The following is a 13,143-nucleotide window of genomic DNA, read 5'->3' as shown; positions in this document are numbered from 1 at the left end:
ACCTGCGTGGACAAATCCGAGAGCTGGACGGCCAGGGAATCAACCGCGTGCCGAGCAGTGACTAGCTCCGTGTCATGTCTTCCGAGCATGGCTCCTTGCAGCTCAACAGCAGTCTGAATCGGGTTTGCACTCACTGGGTCCATTCTTGGCTTGATTATTCTGTAATGTGGAAAGATGAGGACCCAAGAGCGATTATGCAAAAGGAAACTTCTTTAATTGAGTAGCGTTGCAACAAACAAGCCTTCGGTAAAACCAACAAAAGCAGCCGATGAGCCGGTACCCAAAAGGTAAACACAAAGTCTTTACGTGAATCAGCAAACAGAGGGCTATCGTCGATAAACGGGCCGGTGCTCGGGCTGTGTGCGGAGATTGGCGTTTAGCGGACCTCCTCTCCTCTTTCAAGATAATCTCAGGTGGCGGGTATGGTCACTGTCCAGAGTACTCGTCAGCACCAGCAGGGCTGGACAGAGAGCAGAGCAACAAGTTAACTCAAGGCACCGTTAGATCTGACCTGAGACTGGAGCACGAGAGGCAGGGTAGGATCCGACACTACAGGACAGGACCGGACAGGAACGAGATGATTGTGAAGCTTCTGCATGTACAGCAAACAAAATAATCAAGCAGAGAGCACAAACACAGGGAACAAGAAATAGCCAGGATGATTAGGGAAAAGAGAGAGCATGTGTGAATCTATTAGCGAGACAGAGGAGAGATAATGAGAAACAGCTGAAGAGGTGTGTGAGTGTAGCAAAATAACCAGCAGAGGAGGGGGAAGAAGAGCAGGAAAACCGAAACCATGACATAGGGGACCAAAAAAAAAAGATATATTTTTTTGGAATGCACTCACATTTCTTAAATCAAATTATGAAGTCTGGTGAAAATAACCAGTGGCATTTGGTCCTACCCTTTTAGCCCTTTCTTTTTCAGAGCTTCTTAGCAGAGGAAATGATACAGAGTATTTATAGTGTAGTATAGATATAACTACATAATAAATAACTGCACTTTTAGTACCACTCAAAGGGCATTTAACTTTAAGTGTCACAAAACATGCAAGAAGCAACATAATATTTTGCAGAAATCATAAGAATTGACAAAATATATACACTGAATATAAGTCAGTTTGAACAAAAGCATCTGCCAAATGCATCTTGAAACCTGAAATTATCTAATTTGGCAGCTTGATGAGAACAGTGCATGGTTTAAAAACTGTATTTCTGCCTCAAAAATCTAACAAGAATACTAATGGAAACAACACAAATAATCTAAATCGTTCGGAGGAATTAGAACCATTGTACCACAGTTTACAACTCAGAAATGGAATTAAGTAAAATTTTGGTCCGTTATTTACGCAAAGCATTATACTAATACTTTTATGATACTTTTGTATTTTTTTATCTTAGAGACTTTCCTTTACAATTCCCCATATAGCATAATTGTTTAAACCCATCATTAAACTACATTCTGATATGTGAATGCTGGAAAGAGTGATGGGTTACAATAGAACACTTTCTCAAACAATCCCCCAGCCAACCTAAATTCTAATGGATGAGGCCTAACTATGGTGCGACGCCATACTGTGTTCACCACAAGTGCCCTGCAGGTTCCTAAAGAGATTTCAGTCATTAGTTGCTCCTTTTTGAATATCACCAGGCCGTTGCCCTTTCATGATCTGGAGCACATGACATTATGATGCACTAGGTCTACTAAGGTTTGGACAAGTACATACAGGGCCTCTGAAGTGGTATTTTCAACCTTTGAAAGATCTAAAAATAGATTGCTCTGTTAACCTCCAGAAAAGTCACTTCTAATTTGGGTCACCCATCGCCCCAGTTACTCCTAACCTTCTGACGTCACACAAGTCAGTACAGCTCTTTATTTTTAGAGGCCTCCCCAAAACTAATTGAAGGACAGGTACTTACAGGCTGGTGTTATGTAAGGGGATTACATTCTTGTTACTGCATGCATCTTGGGCATCTAGTAGGACTTGCAGTGGTTACTAGCAAAAGAAAGGTCAGAGTGACTCCAGAAATAGCCCAGTCTACAGCCTAATTGTCCATCTCTTGTGGACTTTTTTCCATCCTCAGCTGCATGCCAAGGTCGCTGACCCCATCATCCACCTCGCTTGTTCCGGAAGAGTCTTTTCCGCCCCCAATGGCTTTGAGAGCACCAGCTAATATGTAGAGCACAGCAGAGGTCCGACCTCAGCCCCAGACAAACAGCCAAGAGCCAAAAGCACTTAGGAGTGATCCCAGCAAAGTGCCCTACTGTCTGAAGCTGCCAGGTATGTTCTTATCAGTACAAACATGGAGCCTGAGGCTCCCCATTGAAGTTGAGCCAGTCTTTGGAGGAAGGCTGCTCAGAGGCCAGGCCAGGCTACTTATGGCCCCCACTCAGGTCACAGAGGCACACAGTGAACTTCTCTCTGTGCATTACCTTGGAACAATTTAAGAAGCTCTTTCAAAATTCATCTTTAAAGACTGTTGCTCAGACTCATCTATTGATTCTCTTATCTTTGATCATACTGAGTGGTCTTCAGTTTGATTGACTATTACTACAACCACTGGAAAAGTGACAGCAAACTATGTCTTGTTTTATGTATATGCTGCAAGTTTTATGGAGAACCTCAACTCCCAGACTTATTTTACATTCTCTTTGAAATTTTTGGCAGCTCATGTGTCAAGTTCAATATGAAGACAACAATTGTTGGATTGGACTGAAGTATATATTTTATGACTTAGACAAGTGGCCTAATAATGAAGAGCTTGAAAAAGTAACGAAATAACTCCTAACATCAATCTCATGGTGACTGCTTTCCAGTGTGGCATCATTCAGCAACAAAGAACAAACTAAAACTCTTTACAAACTTGAGGGCAATTAAAAAATAAGGGGTATAAATAATAATAACAGTCTCATTTGAAGGTCTCAAATTACAAATATTGTTCAGTAGTTAAAAGCGTAAATCCCATCCTTCCATCTGAGGGTTGTCCCCCCTAATATTATGATTAAAAACCATGCTATGTAGTGTAAATAACAATGTTTTATTCTTTATTAAATAACTGTAAGTAGTCAAACACAAACAGGGCAAAAATGTATTTTAAGTTTAGAAAGATTTTTAGCCTCCCTCTCTCTTGCCTCACAGTGCTTTGGTCCTGCTTTGCTTTTATTACACCTACACACACACAAGTCCTGTGAGAGAGACATCAATGGTTATGGAACTCAAGCGAGTAAGGGTGTCAGCTATTTTATTCACTTCAGATGATGAACATTGGATGAAGTGATTATTTTATCTTTAATACATGATGCCAATGTATTTATTGATGAGTCCACTATGTTAGTAATAATAATGTTACCTGCTAGACGGAAAGGTTTGCCAAGTGTTCACAACACAACCCGCCCAACTGTTACTCAAAACTAGCCCAAACTAACTGCGTTTCGAGGGGCATTTCAGGTGCTAAAATACACATTATTGGGGTCGCTTCAACTTGCGGTGCGGACATGAAAAATAGCCTGCAGGAACAGCAAAAAAAAAAAGCCCAATTCCATGGGAAAACCACAGACTTGGCAACACTGTTGCCAATTACAACAAAATGAATCCAAAATTAAAACTACGGGGCTAAATGACTACAGGCCTGTGGCTCTAACATCTGTAGTCATGAAGTCATTTGAAAAACTGGTGCTGGTCCACCTGAAGGACATTACTGGACCCTTGCTGGATTCTCCTCAGTTTGCCTACAGAGCAAACAGGTCTGTGAATGATGCAGTAAACACTGGACTGCATTATGTTCTGCAACATCTAGACAGACCAGGGACTTACGCGAGGATCCTGTTTGTGGACTTCAGCTCGGCGTTTAACACTATCATTCCAAACCTTCTCCTGCCCAAACTAACTCAGCTCTCCATGCCCACCTCCATCTGTCAATGTATCAACAGCTTCCTGACAGACAGGCAGCAGCTAGTGAGGCTGGGAAAAATACTCATCCAGCACACTTATTATGAGCACTGGAGCTCCCCAGGGCTCCATTCTCTCCCCAGTTTTCTTTTTCCTGTATACCAATGACTGCACATCTAAGGACCCATCTGTCAAGCTCCTGAAGTTTGCAAACAACAACACACTCATCGACCTCATCCAGGATGGTGATGAGTCTGCCTACAGACAGGAGGTTAAAGAGCTGGCTAACTGGTGCAGTCTCAACAACTGGAGCTTAACACACTCAAAACAGTGGAGATGATAGTGTTCTATAGGAGAAACTCCCCTGCACTCCCACCCACTCGCCATAATGGACAGCACTGTGACTGCAGTGGAGTCATTCAGGTTCCTGGGCACCTCTATCTCTCAGGACCTGAAGTCAGACATTCACATTGTTAAAAAGGCCCAGCAGAGGTTGTACTTCCTTCACCAGCTGAGGAAGTTTAACCTGCCACAGGAGCTGCTGAAACAGTTTTAATTTGCCATCACTGAATCCATCCTCTGCACTTCAGTAACTTACTGGTTCAGCTCAGCTACCAAATCTGACCTCAGAAGACTACAGAGGGTAGTCCGGACTGCTGAGCGAATCATCGCTACAACCCTTCCTTCTATTCTAGAACTGTACAAAATCACTCTGGACCCATAACAAGCATCACTCTCCCTCTTTGAACTGTTGCCATCTGGTCGACACTACAGAGCTCTGAGCACCAGAATGACAAGACACAGAAACAGTTTCTTCCCCCAGGCAATCCATCTAATGAACACTTGATAATAACTATGGAACACACAACACTATTTATATTTATATGTACATACAATTATTTATCTAACACACATACTTACCTGTATATACAACCCGAATTCCGGAAAAGTTGGGACGTTTTTTACATTTTAATAAAATGAAAACTAAAAGACTTTCAAATCACATGAGCCAATATTTTATTCACAATAGAACATAGATAACATAGCAAATGTTTAAACTGAGAAAGTTTACAATTTTATGCACAAAATGAGCTCATTTCAATTTTGATTTCTGCTACAGGTCTCAAAATAGTTGGGACGGGGCATGTTTACCATGGTGTAGCATCTCCTTTTCTTTTCAAAACAGTTTGAAGTCGTCTGGGCATTGAGGCTATGAGTTGCTGGAGTTTTGCTGTTGGAATTTGGTCCCATTCTTGCCTTATATAGATTTCCAGCTGCTGAAGAGTTCGTGGTCGTCTTTGACGTATTTTTCGTTTAATGATGGGCCAAATGTTCTCTATAGGTGAAAGATCTGGACTGCAGGCAGGCCAGGTTAGCACCCGGACTCTTCTACGACGAAGCCATGCTGTTGTTATAGCTGCAGTATGTGGTTTTGCATTGTCCTGCTGAAATAAACAAGGCCTTCCCTGTAATAGACGTTGTTTGGAGGGAAGCATATGTTGCTCTAAAACCTTTATATACCTTTCAGCATTCACAGAGCCTTCCAAAACATGCAAGCTGCCCATACCCTATGCACTTATGCACCCCCATACTATCAGAGATGCTGGCTTTTGAACTGAACGCTGATAACATGCTGGAAGGTCTCCCTCCTCTTTAGCCCGGAGGACACGGCGTCCGTGATTTCCAACAAGAATGTCAAATTTGGACTCGTCTGACCATAAAACACTATTCCACTTTGAAATAGTCCATTTTAAATGAGCCTTGGCCCACAGGACACGACGGCGCTTCTGGACCATGTTCACATATGGCTTCCTTTTTGCATGATAGAGCTTTAGTTGGCATCTGCTGATGGCACGGCGGATTGTGTTTACCGATAGTGGTTTCTGAAAGTATTCCTGGGCCCATTTAGTAATGTCATTGACACAATCATGCCGATGAGTGATGCAGTGTCGTCTGAGAGCCCGAAGACCACAGGCATCCAATAAAGGTCTCCGGCCTTGTCCCTTACGCACAGAGATTTCTCCAGTTTCTCTGAATCTTTTGATGATGTTATGCACTGTAGATGATGAGATTTGCAAAGCCTTTGCAATTTGACGTTGAGGAACATTGTTTTTAAAGTTTTCCAAAAATTTTTTACGCATTCTTTCACAGATTGGAGAGCCTCTGCCCATCTTTACTTCTGAGAGACTCTGCTTCTCTAAGACAAAGCTTTTATAGTTAATCATGTTACAGACCTGATATCAATTAACTTAATTAATCACTAGATGTTCTCCCAGCTGAATTTTTCAAAACTGCTTGCTTTTTTAGCCATTTGTTGCCCCCGTGCCAACTTTTTTGAGACCTGTAGCAGGCATTAAATTTTAAATGAGCTAATTAAGTGGATAAAAGTGTAAAATTTCTCAGTTTAAACATTTGCTACCTTATCTATGTTCTATTGTGAATAAAATATTGGCTCATGTGATTTGAAATTCCTTTAGTTTTCATTTTATTAAAATTTTAAAAACGTCCCAACTTTTCCGGAATTCGGGTTGTACAAAACTGCCTATTGTAATATACCTGCACATACAATTGTCAATTTGTATATTGTTATTCCTTACCTACTTATTTGTATTTTTATTATTTTATGTTTTTTTTTTTTTTTTTTGAAAAACAAATTCAGCTCATTCTTCTGTAATGGACAGTAATGTCTACAACGGACACGACCACAACAGCTTGACGTTGTCTAATCTGGCATGGTCTTCCTGCTGCACTAATAGCAGTACGGCTTTCCTCTGTGTATACGTATCCTTACAAATACAATTTGTGGATTGTTTATTATTTGTGTCCCCTTCAAAAATTGCCCTTGAGAAATTTGATGTTTATTATTTCCTTTTTTGTACAGGATGGATACAACTTATTAGTGGATCAGACCCCTTTTCAGTGCAAAGTTACTTCAAATCTTTCAGCTTTATTGATGTGATCATGCTAAGAGGCTAATCAAGTCAAGTTATTCATTGTAACAGTCCTGGCTAAACAAGTAGTTACCCCTTAAGATGGATGATTTCGTTGTAATCAATTCATTAACAAGCCCAATTTACTTTTTTCTTTAGAAATTTACTTTGTATTGAATCTGAAACATTCCTTTTAGAAATATTCCAGAAGTTAATGTTTTTGGCAGAAATGACAAAGCAATAAAGATGTTCTCTTTAATGAGATTTACTAATACATCAAAGGAAATTTTGGGGGTGAAATCCCATGTAGCTACTGTAGAAGATTGATCTTACTAGTCAGAATGCCACGCCATAGTAATTCCTGCCTTCATAACATCATATCTAATTCACTGCCTTACTCACAAACCACAGACCTGAATGCTGACTTATGTGTAGACCCATCCAAGCTCTACAGACGAATTGGAGACAAATCAGTCTCTGTCTCACAGGGAAAGTGCTCAGAGTTCCAGAGCTTCTCCAAAGTGTCTGGAATGGCCGTTGACAGTCCCAGTCTTTAATGTAGGATCAAGAAAAGCTTTAACTCATTGCTCTTTTCAACCCACTCCTCCATTCTTGTCTTAACTACTTTCAAATGTTTAATATTGCTGCCTTCAGTGGTAATTTGTTCCACTAAGATGCACAAGGAACTACAATGGTCATATATACCAAACAGAAAACTAAAATAGGCTAGAAATATATTCTCACAGTAGACATGTATATTGTGAACATATTGAAAGTGCTATAACTAAATAATATAATTCTGCATAATTAACACGAAGACTTTTACAATAATCACTTGTTTAAAATAACTCCCAATGATTCATATAAACAAGCAAAGCTGTTCTTGAAAGACAGAACCAACCAAAGTAATTAAAGATGTTTTGCTATTAAATTGACTTTACGCAGATGGTAAATATACCAAGTATATACTGATGGACCCTTTAATGGTTTCCAACCTAAGGGTTTTGCATCAGATAAAAACAGTTTCTTTCTAAAGTGGTTGGACAAACTATCTCAAAAGACAGAAAAAGGATCAAAAATTTATGTTCACTGGAATAAACATGTAACATAATACAATATGAAGGAGGAATGTTTTTCAATGAAAAAGAATTCCTATGCAAAAACAGCTTTAATGTAAAAGAAATTACATTGGACAAAAAGCATTCATTATTTGCTTTGCACTGACAGTTTAATAAAGTTTGCAGTGAACTTCAAAGGTGTATGATTTTATAAAGCAGATATGTTCATTAAAAAGTACAATGATATTGAACAGAACACCCACATTTTGACCAGACATCCACGATTTGCATATGGATAAATGATATTTGAATTTGTCTGTAACACTTTGCCTAAAGTATCTGTATAATGCATTAAAAAGTTTTAATGCATCACTTATGCCTTGTAATGCACCTTATAATTGAAGTATAAAGTATAACTTAAAAAAAAAAGTATAATGCATTAAAACACCAGACAAACAAACCTTCAAATTTTATAATGCCTTTTAAATTTGGTTCTTTTTTTATTATTATTTTGGTTAATTATAATGCATTATACATATAGACTTCAAACACAGTGTAACTGCAATGTCCTATGAAATATTTAAAGCTAAACATTAGACACACACAACAGAAACACCTAGTGTTAAATACATTTTCCAGACCCGAGAAAAAAAATAGCTTTTGTTTCCAATATACAAGCATGTTTTGATATTGCCCTTAACTACAGGATCTAACAAAACACAACATGTTGATCTTTCCTTTTCCTATGCTTATCTAATAACAAACCCATTCAAGCAAAGCCCTTAACATCACAACTGGAAACTCACTGGCGGCAGGTTCGACCTACTCCAAGAGTGCAATTATCAGAATAAAAAGCTTTCTCTCTGCCTTGATGAAAGGCCGGGAGCCCCCTTGAGCGACTCAACATCTTGTTTATTTACACTCAAAATTACACCGCTCTCTTCCTGTGTCATGTTCTTTTGGTTCCAATTTGTTTTGTTATGCTTCCACTAAAACTGAACAACTATGCGTGTGGTCGCAATAATTTTAACAGGCTGACACTCTCTCCGCACACACACTCACATGAAGACTCACACACACATTCTGCCCTGTGCCCTCTCACCTCCGTGACACCTTCAACTATACCACATTGCAGGACAGCGAGGGGAAGGGGAGAACTTCAAAGTGGCTGGAGGGGGGTGCTTCTTTTTCCTGCCACTTGTCATCATCTAAGGGTCTTTGCTGCCTCCCTTATTACTTTAATCAATTCCAACTGCTTCAAGAGGCTTTGATGGGGGAGCGGGGCAAAGCATGCTGGAAGCACCTGCCGCTGAGCAGAGCACAGGTGGCCTACAGAGCCACGGGGTGAGATTCGAGACCTCTTTACCAGGAGGCAATAAGAGCGCTTTTACCCAGCAGGCATTCCAATCAGCCCATCGTCACAGAAAACTGCATTGTTAAAACGCTAAACAATATGCAAGCTTAAGAGAACCTGATGAGAACTGATTGACGTAAAAAAAAAAAATGAAAATAAAATGGCAGTTTTTATATTTTATTAAATCAGTCATACATTTAATACACTTGAATACAATGTCTACAATTGAAGCATGTGCGAATAATTACAGTGAAGTCCAGGATGTTCATGTTCAGCAGAATTAGGTTATGTCGCCATCTGCTGACTCCTCAGCAAAATCAAAAGTCAAGAAGCTGCAAAGGAAATTTCATATTAATACAGTGGGAGAAATTAGTTTCACTGCGGAAAATTAAAAAAATACACAAAATAAGATGGGAAAAATGACTTCTATTTTACGATTTATTAAAAGCACAAAAACAACTACCAAGAGAGCACAGAATTGTGTAACATTTCAAAATCTTTTTTCTTTGAAAAAAAAAAATATTTCTTTTTCTATATATAAATGTTTATAAATATATAAAATGTAGATTAGTTCTAAGCAAATAAAAAATTTCAATAAACTACAGATACATCAAGCACATGCACAAAGATAAAACTCACCAGTTGTGGCAGAATCTTTTCAAAGTGTTCAATATCAACAGTGTCACAGTCTTCGCTGTCAGCCTGTTTTACAGCTCTGCGTGTCGCCTCTGTAGCATACAGACACTTGTCACAATAATAGCGAAGGAAATTATGTTACACTGTACTGTAACAAAAGTACAAAATGACTGCATGTGTCAAGTTTGCCTTACCTTCAACAAATACTTTCAACATCTCTGCTACAAGTATGACAGCATCACTGCTGACTGTGGAGGAAAAACTTCAAAACTGAATGCTGCTCATCTGCCTGATCTCGCGGACCATTTTTTCATTAGTATGTTTCTGTCTTTATCTGTACCCTTACACACATATACTAATCCACATGTACTGATCGATGTTGTAAGGGTGGTTTATTAAAACACTGTAAATGAATCAAACCCAGCTCAGTTAAAGTCAATAGAAAAGCTAAAGATGAATAAAGAATATGCATCTGTGTGTTTCTATTATGAAATGTTTTTATTGAATTTATAAAGGTTCTGTAAACTAAATTGTTGCATATTCTATCGCGTAGGCTACATGCAGCTAGGAAAGGTTTATTGTGAATCAAAAAAATAATAATAATTTTATTAATTTGAAGAAATTTACCATCCCCAAATTGTAAACACTGGGCTTAAAGAAAGCTCCAAGTTTGCCAAATTCAACTTTGTTCAGCTTTTAAATTGGTCAAAGACAAAGTAAAAAAAAATAAAATAAAATAAGACCACATACTTGCTTTAGTAAAATATGGGCTAAAGATAATCTCACTAGTTTAGTTTCCTGTCTGCACAAATGTGACACATTTTTACATCTTAAAATGTATATTTATATAAATAAGTGTGTGTGTGTGTGTGTGTGTGTGTATATATATATATATATATATATATATATATATATAAATGTGTGTGTGTGTGTGTATATATATATATATATATATATATATATATATATATATAAATGTGTGTATATATATATATATATATATATATATATATAAATATATAAATGTGTGTATATATATATATATATATATATATAAATGTGTATATATATATATATATATATATATATATATATATATATATATATATATATATATATATATATATATATAAATGTGTGTGTATATATATATATATACTTTTTTTGTGTGTAGTATGTGTAAGTTGCAACACACTCCTAGTCCTAACCACAAACTGAAGAACAAGATGATGTTGTGTTTTGACATTATGACAGGTAACGTAACGTTAACCAAGAGACTGACTTGAAGATAAGATTTCAGTCGATGTTTAAAAGCACAACAGTTTCTTAAGCAATAACGTCTCTCACTTTAACCACACAGATGACAAGTGAAGCATATATTTCCCAAAAATAACTGTCTCACCTTTGGTTTTGTCCTCCTTGAAAGAGCGTGTCAAAAGTTTGGCAACGGTTTCCTTAAAAAAATAAGAATTTAATCTTTAAAAATGGGAATGACGTTACGCCGTCTTGTACACGTTCAACATGCTATCTTGATACGTACTGCTTGTAAAAGAGTTGAAAACGTACAGATAAACGTACTTAAATATACCTTTTTAAACACGACTTCATTTCCCGCGTTCGCCATTCTGACACGCTGGGCTCCAGTACTGACAGAATCGGCTTCTTCGTTTGCTGAATGGCATATCTGACAGACGGCTGCTGCTGCCCTCTGGCGCATTAATACACAACGACAACACGAATGGCTGTTAAACGTTTATGGAGAATTAATATTGGATAGAAAATTTCTCATACTTTTAATCGCCAAAATAAGTTTAGAATGTTTACACATTTTATTGTCTACATATACTTTAGAGCTCCTTGGTCCACAGTCTTTCTTGAAGAAAAAAATGTGATGCATCTTTGTTGTTGCATTTGTAATCATGGTACAAATACATGGTACAAATAGCCTGCTGATTTCACGTAGGCTAGTTTGAATGCTAACAATTATCATGGTATTTTCACCAAGTTTAAATAGAGATATAATTGACTGATATGCAGAACAAAGAGTTTAGTTATGCAATAACTAATTTAAGTAGGCTATACCTGCCGTATTTATAATGTTTACAAATTCAGAGGTAACATATAGTATAGGGACCAATTCTCAGTATTAGTTGCTTATTAGAATAGCATAACATATTGGCTGTTTATTAGTGCTTATAAATTACATATTCATTCCTTATCCTACCCAATACTACAAATTGGAAGTTCATTGAAACAAAATACATAGTTAATGGTTTGTTAATAGCTGGAATTGGACCTTAAAATAAAGTGTAAACAATTCAGAGTAAATAAGCATTAAAAAAAAAAAAGTATGTTTTCCCCAGGAACACTCCTTATTAAAGTGACATTAATAATGATGATGATGGTGATGATGATAATTTTGACTCGAAATGTTTATTGTTCCCCAAGCATTCTCATTATTAGGCTGCTGTATTAAGCTGTAAAGTCAATTTAGACTAGTTGAGCCTAAAAAGTCAGTTCAGTTCTACTAAAGCTCTCTGTTGAAAAAACTGAAGATAATAATAAACATCAATAAACATCAATAAGATCTCCTCTGAGAATTCATTTATTCAGCATTTCAGGTATTAAAGTGATCATTTACAGTAGGGATACAGATTTTAAATCAAACAGGGTTTTACTCTTAAGTAGAAAATGTAACAATATTCACTGGATTATCAAGCAAAAACATTTAAGTTCACATTGTGGTAGGATGAGGTTAATCATTTCAGCCAGTAACTGTCGGTGCTCCTATATTCCACTTCTAATTCACACACAGGTCTGCTTGAAAGGATTGGCATGGAGGACTATTTAACTGATTGTCTGATCTGTTCTGGGCGGACAACTAAAAGAGAGAAAGAAAGAGGGAGAGAGATGTAACTGGATTCATGGTGTGCTGCTCCATTCCAAAGCGTAAAAAATAAGGTCTGTGGTTCAAGAATTTACACAAAATTCCCCAACCGAGCAGCTGCCATATCAAAATAAATGGACATTATTGAACATATTTCTAGAGGAATCCTGTTGAAAAGACCAGTCCTGTTAGTCATCAGTGTATGGTGTGTTTTGGATGCTGGTCCTTGGCGTAGGATGCTGGTGTCCATTCCATGCCTTGTAGGGTGCGATCACGTTAGCGAAGTTGCAGCGATCTTTTGCTTGCAATGAAGGGTCTACTGTCATTTCTCAATAGTAAAGAGATGTAAAAGGCACATCTCACACAGAAGCCAATTTCAAAACAAGCAG

At 37.6% G+C, this 13,143-nt stretch overlaps 1 protein-coding gene across 1 annotated transcript; it reads right to left on the bottom strand.

Annotated features, from left to right (window-relative positions):
* Window positions 1-9,398: 9,398 nt before the first annotated feature.
* cenpx (centromere protein X) lies at window positions 9,399-11,582 on the bottom strand. Its single transcript, XM_059515710.1, has 5 exons — window positions 11,456-11,582; window positions 11,270-11,321; window positions 10,062-10,115; window positions 9,871-9,959; window positions 9,399-9,563 (listed from the first exon to the last, which is right to left on the bottom strand). Exons 1-5 carry the CDS (start codon window positions 11,489-11,491, stop codon window positions 9,549-9,551), a joined length of 246 nt encoding a protein of 81 aa, XP_059371693.1. The 5' UTR covers window positions 11,492-11,582; the 3' UTR covers window positions 9,399-9,548.
* Window positions 11,583-13,143: the final 1,561 nt, after the last annotated feature.

Source organism: Carassius carassius, chromosome 1 (genome assembly GCF_963082965.1).
Source record: "Carassius carassius chromosome 1, fCarCar2.1, whole genome shotgun sequence".
In the NCBI taxonomy this organism is placed as follows: domain Eukaryota; kingdom Metazoa; phylum Chordata; class Actinopteri; order Cypriniformes; family Cyprinidae; genus Carassius; species Carassius carassius.
The sequence above is the reverse complement of the archived record's forward strand: the minus strand, read 5'-3'. Positions and strand labels throughout refer to the sequence as shown.